This window comes from Silurus aristotelis, assembly GCF_946808225.1.
Source record: "Silurus aristotelis genome assembly, chromosome: 12".
Taxonomy (NCBI): Eukaryota; Metazoa; Chordata; class Actinopteri; order Siluriformes; family Siluridae; genus Silurus; species Silurus aristotelis.
In genome coordinates, this window is record NC_139585.1 from 5,149,736 (window position 1) to 5,158,671 (window position 8,936).

Genomic DNA, 8,936 nt, shown 5'->3' on the forward strand with positions numbered 1-8,936 from the left:
GCTGCATTGCATCCTTCATAACAACAACAACAACAATAATAATAATTATATATTTGTAAACCCAACCTATATACATTAGCTATTTTAAGATTTACATCAGGGCATCGACATAAAAGATAGCGGTGTGATGCATTGATTTAAAAAAGCATGACAAGTTGGAATTTGTATAGCAATGCATTGTTTCTGAACACTTGCATCTGTAAAACCCTATTTATTTAGATATATTTAATAGTAGATGCGTTGTACTTGAATTATTTAGAAAGTGACCATTAATTTGTGACAAATTTGTGATGTAGATAAATTTCCCCTCTCTAAATTGTTTCTCGAGAGTCACATGGAATACAGATTAACATGGCAGAGGTAGAGCTGCATCTTTCCTGGAGAAATTGATTTGGTCACAAATACACTTAAAAGGAGATTTATACAATACTTTTTTAAAGAAAAGCTGAACATCGTCAGAAAAGGTCGGCCAAAACAGTTCAAAACAGTGGTTAAGCTTTTGCATGAACTTTTTATACTTTTGCGATTTATTTCCTGTAGAATTTGTACAAACACGCACAATCTGCCTTCATGTCAAATCCCCAGGAAAACCAAAATGCACAGAAATGCACTAAAAACCCAAGGTTCATATTTATGCTTCTGCTAGAGATGATGTATTTGGACGGTGCAGATGAAAAATGGAGACTTCTTGAATTGTATTTATTTTGTTTACACTTTGTATTCATACAGTCTTGATGGTTTCTATAACCGTAGAGGTTGGTGGTATTAATCTAAAAAATGATGGTATTAAGAGGTGGATTGATTCAGGCAGAACACCATTGAAAGTGTGTGATGCATGGTGTGTGTTGTATACAACTTTCAATAAATAAATCTCAGTGAATATTTACCTCACAGACATAATAAATATATGTATATAAATCTTAAAATGTCTTTTTTAAATAAACCACATTCACATTAAATAAAAATATTCTGATTATTTAATCGGTATGATTTCATAAATCAGTATTATTTATACCATAAATCGGTATGATTATGACAAAAGCTTCTTGACTTGAAGAGTTGCAGTTTCATCGGTATCACCTCATTAACTGTCCGTGTGGAAACATAGCAAAGGTTCCGTTTGGAGTCCTGATGATTTACCTCATTTAAATCACCATTATTACTATAAAATATTTACAAAAACTTTTTAATGCTTTATATTGAATTCGGATTCAGTAATAATAAACAAACATTTGCATTAAGCGTCCATATTTCTCCATGTTGCTTAAAGTATTGAAAACATGAAGTATTAATATATGGTACATTTAGATAGAAAACAGATATGTGCGATTAAGTTGCGATTAAATATTTAAATCGATTGACAGCCCCAATATTTATATGACGTGAGATCCAGTTACCAACGTGACACTAAAACAGGTAGAAGTAATAACTACTTTTACTTGAGTTCATGTCAGAGCCCAAACGTCTTTACTTTTACTTGAGAAACAAAAACAATAATCAGTACTTAAAACATGAGTATTTGTACTTCTACTTAAGTAAAGGATGTGTGTACTTTTGCCACCTCTACACTGTGGAAATATTACACAAAACAAGTTATTCTACATTTATTATAAAACCAATATAGCCCATTGACAGACTTGTTTTCCATTAAAGTGAAAATTGGGCAATAATTTCTGAATGTTAACACTGTGTGCATCGAAAAGTAAAAGATTTTCCCTCACACCAAAAATTGCTAAGAATTTCATAAACATGACTTTAGGTCTGAACCGCATGTGATTGGTTACACCTTCTGCCAGTCATTTTATAAATACTTTACAAGTCTAGACATCACTTATTTAACCCTCCATAACTAAAAAGCCCAATGTTGCATGATAACTTCTTACCTACTACTTAATGGTGGACAATAACAAAATAAATGTACTTCGTTAATGTACATAAGTTTTTACACGTATCTGTACTTTACTCAAGTAATTTCGTTTTTTGCTTTCACTTCACTACATTTCAAAGTCAAATATCTTACTTTTTACTCTACTAAATTTTGCAAAAATAATTCGATCCTCATTTATTTATGAGCGGGAAAAAAATAACTGGTCAAACACGCAACGATCCACCAATCAGGGTAGAGCGTGTGCGGTTTTAAACTGGCTTTGAAGAGAGAAAAAATCAATCGTGATTTTTTATTTTTGTTTATTACCACTCATTTGCAAAACCAATTGGTATCTCATGTCACTGTGAATGAAGTTGGTCACTCATACACCCAGAATGTAGAGGCGGGGTTTCGGGTGACGTCACATTAGTAAGGAGAGCTGAATCCAAATTACAATTATGAAAAAATTTATTCTAAACCCTCAGGAGCCCAATTTAGAAAAAAAATAATATATAGGAAAGAAGTGCAAAAGATAAAGGTGTGTATACAGCTCTTCCACTCATCCCATTTTTTTATTAGCTAATGCATTTAATGAAAGTCTAATAACTGTACATCACTTAGGTTAAAAGATAAACCTTTATTCATCCCACAGTGGGGAAATATGTTACAGCAGCAATGTGCAAATGTATAAAAGTAGAAACAAAAGTATATACAACAATGTATCAACACACAAGAGGAAAAAGACAATGAGTAGGTAGTTATGCTATCAAACACCCTAAACAGCACATTGATTTGGTTTCCTTTAACTGAAGTGAAGTTTTTCTATGATTGTACTGAATAGATACCAAATTAAATTCACTGAGGAGAAGCTCCAGTGCAGCTTAAAGTCTCATTTAAAAGTCATTATAACAATATAGATGTATCTTACAATTAGCTGGATAAAAATCGCACGAAACGGCACTTGTGCAACCAACGCATTGAGACATTTCTACATAAAAATTGAGATCTGAGATTTGTGGACTTCTGAGAATGTTTCTTATTCAGTGATGGAAGCTGAAGCAAAGAGGATTTAAAAGCTGTAACTAATAAATGAGGGAGGTGATGGGTCATGGTTTGGTTCACCTCCAGAATCATTCAGACTGGAACCGCCATTGGCGCTTGGTGGATCTACTCATCACGAACACAGTTCAGCATTGGGCAGAACATTTTGAGAATAAAAGATGGGAGAAAGTACTGACTCAAACTTGCCACAATACCTGTGGCCTCATTGCGCTATTTTAAGTTGTTGAAAAGGTTTTGAGCTCATGATAATTTAAGATATCAGTGTTTAACTCATTCTATTAATAGATCGGTGTGCCAAGTTAAATTTTTTCACATAAACCGAGTTCAGCATGTCCTGTGATAAAACAGGAACCCTATAGCTGTAATAAATTCAGTACCTGCTTTGTGTACTTTGTCCATTACTTCCTACTACACCTTTCATTCAACGATACAGAAGTCAATCCAATATACTTACCAGAATCCAGAAGTTGTGCATTAATGAGAAAAAAAATGACAAGCACAAAGTTTTAGCACAAAAAGAAAAAGAAGTTTATTAGCATTCACATGAAGCTTACAGCTGTGTACGTATCCACAGAGAACAAATGCTGCTATTGAAAACGTGATAATGTTGGTGCACTACCTCCCAATGCGTAATTTAATCGAACGAAAGGTTTGCAGGAAGGACCCGCGCAGGTCATTCTGCTGCAGCGCTTAAAACCGTCAAATCAAGGGCGTTACACGGGAGCAATCAGGAGAATACTGGAAACAGCCAAGCACTCTGCACTGCAACACGCCACCTTAACAGCTAACCAGCAATACTCAACTGCTGCGCAACTGCGCCTAGTGCACAAAAGATACAAGGGAGAGCATTAGAAAAATCACAGATATGCCAAATTAGTAGGCAACACACACAAAGGAAATAAGATATCCAAATTCGGTGGATTTTGCTTTAAGCATTTGTCCAATTTTTTTTTTTGGGATGAGACACGTGTTGGGGATAAACATGTGCGGGGCCAAAGTTTGTGTACAGAGATGAAAGAATTTGCTACATTACAGACATGTTAAAGGAAAAAAAAAAGACGTAATGAATTGAATAAAATGAACTTACTTTATTGGCTGGGAGATTACTTACATGAAGTTACTAAACAAATGCAAACAAACTAGCAAAAAAAAAAATTGAGAAGGGAAAAAAAACTTTCCACCTAAGAATCTCACTTGAGCGCAAATATTCAATTAAATGGATCACGCACACACACTTGAAAAGACGGTACAGAAATTTCTGGTCAACTGAACAACGGCGAAAAAAAAAAAAGTTTTAAAAAGATGTAGACCGAGTTTGCAACAACCTTTTGGTCTGATAAGATGATATTTAGAAATCCTCAGATGGGACTTTTCCTTTCGGTGTGATCCTCGGAATGAAGACTCATTCATCTGACATCATCTAGGAGAAGAAAAGAGTGAGTGAGCTTTCAAGAAAATCAGGGCAGATGATAATTCAGTATACAAGCACATTGGAGCTTGTATACTTCCTACTATTTCTGGGGAAAAAAAAAGCAGCAGATGCTGACTAATCACTTTTTGACCACCTTCAATTAAAAAAAACCTTGTCTAGTGAGCAACAGTGTGGAGTTGCTCGACTTAAGTTAATCATAAACTGGTGTTTAGCAACCTCAACGGAATGACGTTCCGTCAACGGAGGAAGGGGGATGCGTTTCTGAAAGCAACTTTAAAAAGACGTCAACAAATAGAAGTATTCACTGTAGAGGGAAAAACCTTGAACGGGCTTTGAGAAAGCATCCCGCCTTCTTTTTTTTTATTGTTCTGTCCTGCTTTCGTGTGACAAGGAAGATGGAAAAAGGCCTCGGTCCGTCATCCTTCGAACGTACCTCAACACCACCTCAACACTCAATGAGACCGACCTGCTCCATAGCAACCGCCAAGCAGCAGCAGGCAGCCAACGGTCGGACCACACACTAACTGCTCTCAAACTGCCCCCAAACTCCTCTTTTGCATACAGGAATCAGCAGCTTGGAGGAAAGAATTCCACATTAAGGTAAAAACGTTTTACCACCCACAATCTATTGCTTGCAAATGATAGAAATACTTACGGCGTTTGCCTCCCGAAGCGATGAAACCGGGTTCCGGTTGTAAAGCTTTATTTATTTATATTATTTATATATACACAAACATATGTGCATATATATGCATATGCAAATTAGGTTATTGTCCCTTTAATGGCCTGTTTTTTTTTTTTAAACAAACGTTGGTACATAAAATTGGCCATACATTACAAGTTTCATATCTGGGTCTAAAATTGAATTTCCCAGGTTTGTGCAAAAAACTTGATTTATGAGTGAACACAGTTAGTGGCAGTGTTAAACCTCAAGCGAACCAATGCAATATCCGGGTCAGGATTTATCACCCACAACAAAAAGACCAAGTGGTCATGCATGTTTACCTGGACTCGGGTTCACGACTCCTGGGTGGTTCCATTAGCCTCTGGAGATTTGGGTCTGCTCCTGGACCGGGACCTCGACTTGGATTTGGACGCTCTATTCGAGTGGGGGCTGCGACTCCTAGAAGGAGACTTGGTCTTAGATCTGGACCTGGAGGGAGATTTGGATTTGCTCCTGCGGGGTGTGCGGGTCTTAGAGCGGGAGCGAGACCGAGAGTAAGACCTGGATCTGGACCGGCTGTAGCGGGATCTGCTTCTGGAGCGAGAGCGACTCCTGCTGCGGGAACGGCTGTGCCTCCTGCGTCGTGGGCTGCGACTGAAGAAAACAAACCAACATGTTAGTATGTTCAAAACCCTGAGGGAAATAATACATACGTGTATAATACATGCCGCGAATATTGCTTCCAAGCCTGAAAAGGTACAAATATTTTATAAAATGTGACAAATAAAGCTAATACACGTTTTGAAACACGTGATTGCCGAGCACTGACTCCAGGCTAGCTAATGATTAGCTGCTTTGCAAGAAAAATCGCGTCTGGTTCGGCCTTGTAGGCCGCAGCAGCACCGCGCTGGGAGTTTCCCGAACACCGACTGAACAGCGCTCTGTTGCGGGGCCGCGTTCTCAGGAAAACCCGAGGCTCGAGTTTGTTTACTAGGCCGTCTTTTAACACGTCACACGAAACATATGCAACCGTGACCAAAATAACAAGATCAAGATAAGTTAGTTTTCGCGTGTATAAAAGTTACTTTGTGCACATTAAGTCGGGGTTTGGATATGATTCATGTTAACACGCCATGTTCGACAGGCGGCCATTTGTGTTGTACGGGATTTAGTGATTAGGCGACACGCAACGATGGCTGCTAATTGCGTTTTTTTTTTTTTAAATAAAGGCACCGACCTGCGACTCCTGCGCCCGTACCCGCTGTAGCGGCGCGGCGGTCCACCGCGGCGGCCGTAGTGCGAGTCCGGCGGGCGTCCGTAGCGCGCCATCTGCACGCGGAGCTCGCGGCCGTCGAGCAGCGCGCCGTCCATGGCGTCCATTGCGTCCTCGGCGTCGCGCTTGTCGTGGAACCGCACGAAGGCGAAGCCGCGGCTCTCCTTCGTGTAGCGGTCGCGCGGGATGTAGACGTCGCCGACGCGGCCGTACTTCTCGAAGACGCGCCGCAGAGTCTCGGGCGAGGTTCGGTAGGTCAGGTTGTCCACTTTCAGCGAGGTCATGCCCTCGACGTCAGGCGGAGGTCTACCGTAACTCATCTCCGCTGCTCAGATTATTCTATATAATAAAAAATAAGGCTGCAGTAGAATTATATTGAAAAGAACAAAGACGTGGAGGGAAGAAAAAAACACCCGGACCTCAAGACGAAACCAAACGATCTGAACACGCCGCCCGCCTAAACCTAAAATGGCGGCAAACACACTTCCGGGGCGAGGCTAAGCAGTAAGCGGAAGTGGTTTCTTTTTTATGGCGGTATTACTAGTGACGTAATTACTATCTTTAAAAGGTATTATAAATAAATAAACAAATAGTCGTATTATAATTTTTTTTTTACTATTGAAATTTGGTTTTGTTAAAAATTGTGTGTAAAAATATTTTTTCAATGCACAATTCTGTTGTTAATTTCATTCCATCTTTATAATCATATGCATTCAAAAATATTTTAATTGAACTGACCTTAAATTAAGTATTGAATGGATATTTAAATATGGACATGAATATGTGCATTATAAATATTTTATGCAGTTTTTAAAAAATCAGGCTGCAGCAGGATAATACATAAAATCATGCTGATTTATGACAAGATCTTGAGGTGATTGCTGAACACCTTCATACACACGGCCCCACAGGGTAAAATGTCCAAGCAAAACCAAAATGTCTCACAGATGAAGGCAGCAAGGAAGAGATATTAATTAAAATTCCAATTTTATTAGTCACATTCACATTCATACAGAGTACGACATGCAGCGAAATGCTTTATTCGAATGTACAACATTTAGACGTGAAAAAAACGAAATTGAATATAAGGATAAAAAAACTATTAAATACAAAAAAAAGAATAGTATATAATTAGTATAGAAGTATAGAAAAAGATATGTATGTACATGAATTCCAGAAAGGGATGGATGAGTAAGGCAGATATCGACAGAGTACAGGTTAAAGTAATTTAGTGGGATATAGTGCAAGTGTAAATGTTCCTTAGCACCTGAGAGGGTAGATTAAAGCCCCTTAAGCGTCTCAGATGCTCCAGACGCTGCTGGGCCCTCTTCATCAAGGTGTTGATGTGACAGGATTAAGACAGGTCCTGATGATGTGGACACCTAGGTACCGGAAACTGTCCATTCTTTCCACTGGGGTCCTGTTGATGTTTAGCAGTTGGTATGACCGCTCTTGCTTTGTGCTGAAGTCCACTATCAACTTGTTAGTCTTGCTGATGTTCAGGAGAAGATTGTTTTCCTCGCACCATCTCTACAGGTTTTTAATCTCCTGTAGTTAGGCCGTCTTGTGGTTGTTGGAGATCAGGCCCACCACAACAGTGTCGTCAGCAAACTTGATGGTGGTGGAGTTGGATAATATGATGATATAATATGATAAGATATTATTAATAAGAAACCCTGAGACGAGTCTCAAAAGGGAATACATCATCATCCAAAACACAGAATATTCATTCATCATATTTTCATTTACTTTTTGCATTTACATTTATGGCATTTAGCAGACGCCCTTATCCACAATGATGTACAAAGGTGACGTTGTTGAAGTGTTAACTGTACCCTGATGAAAACAAATGCAGCCCCTTCGCGTAGAATGTCCAAGCAACATCGGGGTCCAAAAGCATTTTTTGTGGGTTAAATGGCAGAAGGATGGCATTCTGGCTCTCAGCACTGGGGCTCCTCAGGGATGTGTATTGTCTCCTCTTCTATTGTCCCTTTTCTCCTATGACTATGGCTCAAACAGCATTGTTAATTTCGCAGATGACACCACGGTGGTAGGCCTGATCACAGATAACGAAGAGACGGCTTACAGGGAGGAGATCCAGCACCTAGTAGCATGATGTGGGGACAATAACCTAGAACTCAGCACTAAGAAGACAAAGGAGGTCATTATGGATTTTAGACGAGCTGGCAATCACGCTAATGCTCCCATTCACTTTAACAGAGCTGCTGTTGAGCATGTACCCAGCCCAAGTTCCTTGGAGTCCACATTTCTGAGGATCTCACCTGGTCTCTAAACTCTTCTATCCTGATCGGAAAGGCACAACAGTGCCTGTATTTTTCTGAGCTACAGGATACTGGAGAACTTTTACCACTGTGCCATTGAGAGCATCCTCACTAACTGCCTCTCAGTGTGGTACAGCAGCTGCACTGCTTCAGAACCATAAAGCCCTTCAGAGGGTGGTGAAAAACTGCCCAACGATTTACCAGCAATATATATATATATATATATATATATATATATATATATATATATATATATATATATGTGTGTGTGTGTGTGTGTGTGTACCTCATACCCTATTTACCTTACTGCTATTTATTATAAATGGCCACTTATGCACTTCTGGTAAGAAACTGCA

General features: G+C 39.0%; 1 protein-coding gene across 4 annotated transcripts; it reads right to left on the reverse strand.

The window, feature by feature from the left end:
* Positions 1–3,433: 3,433 nt before the first annotated feature.
* srsf2a (serine and arginine rich splicing factor 2a) lies at positions 3,434–6,801 on the reverse strand. 4 transcript variants are annotated; one of them, XR_014536049.1, is made up of 4 exons: positions 6,284–6,801; positions 5,367–5,679; positions 4,255–4,349; positions 3,434–3,748 (listed from the first exon to the last, which is right to left on the reverse strand). XR_014536049.1 is itself a non-coding variant. In XM_083556655.1 (3 exons), exons 1-2 carry the CDS (start codon positions 6,616–6,618, stop codon positions 5,379–5,381), a joined length of 636 nt encoding a protein of 211 aa, XP_083412781.1. In that variant the 5' UTR covers positions 6,619–6,801; the 3' UTR covers positions 3,434–4,349; positions 5,367–5,378. The 4 variants fall into 4 exon arrangements, 2 of the variants coding, with proteins under 2 accessions (XP_083412781.1, XP_083412780.1); XR_014536050.1 differs by having other exon boundaries at positions 6,263–6,799; XM_083556655.1 differs by having other exon boundaries at positions 3,434–4,349.
* Between the last annotated feature and the right edge of the window lie 2,135 nt (positions 6,802–8,936).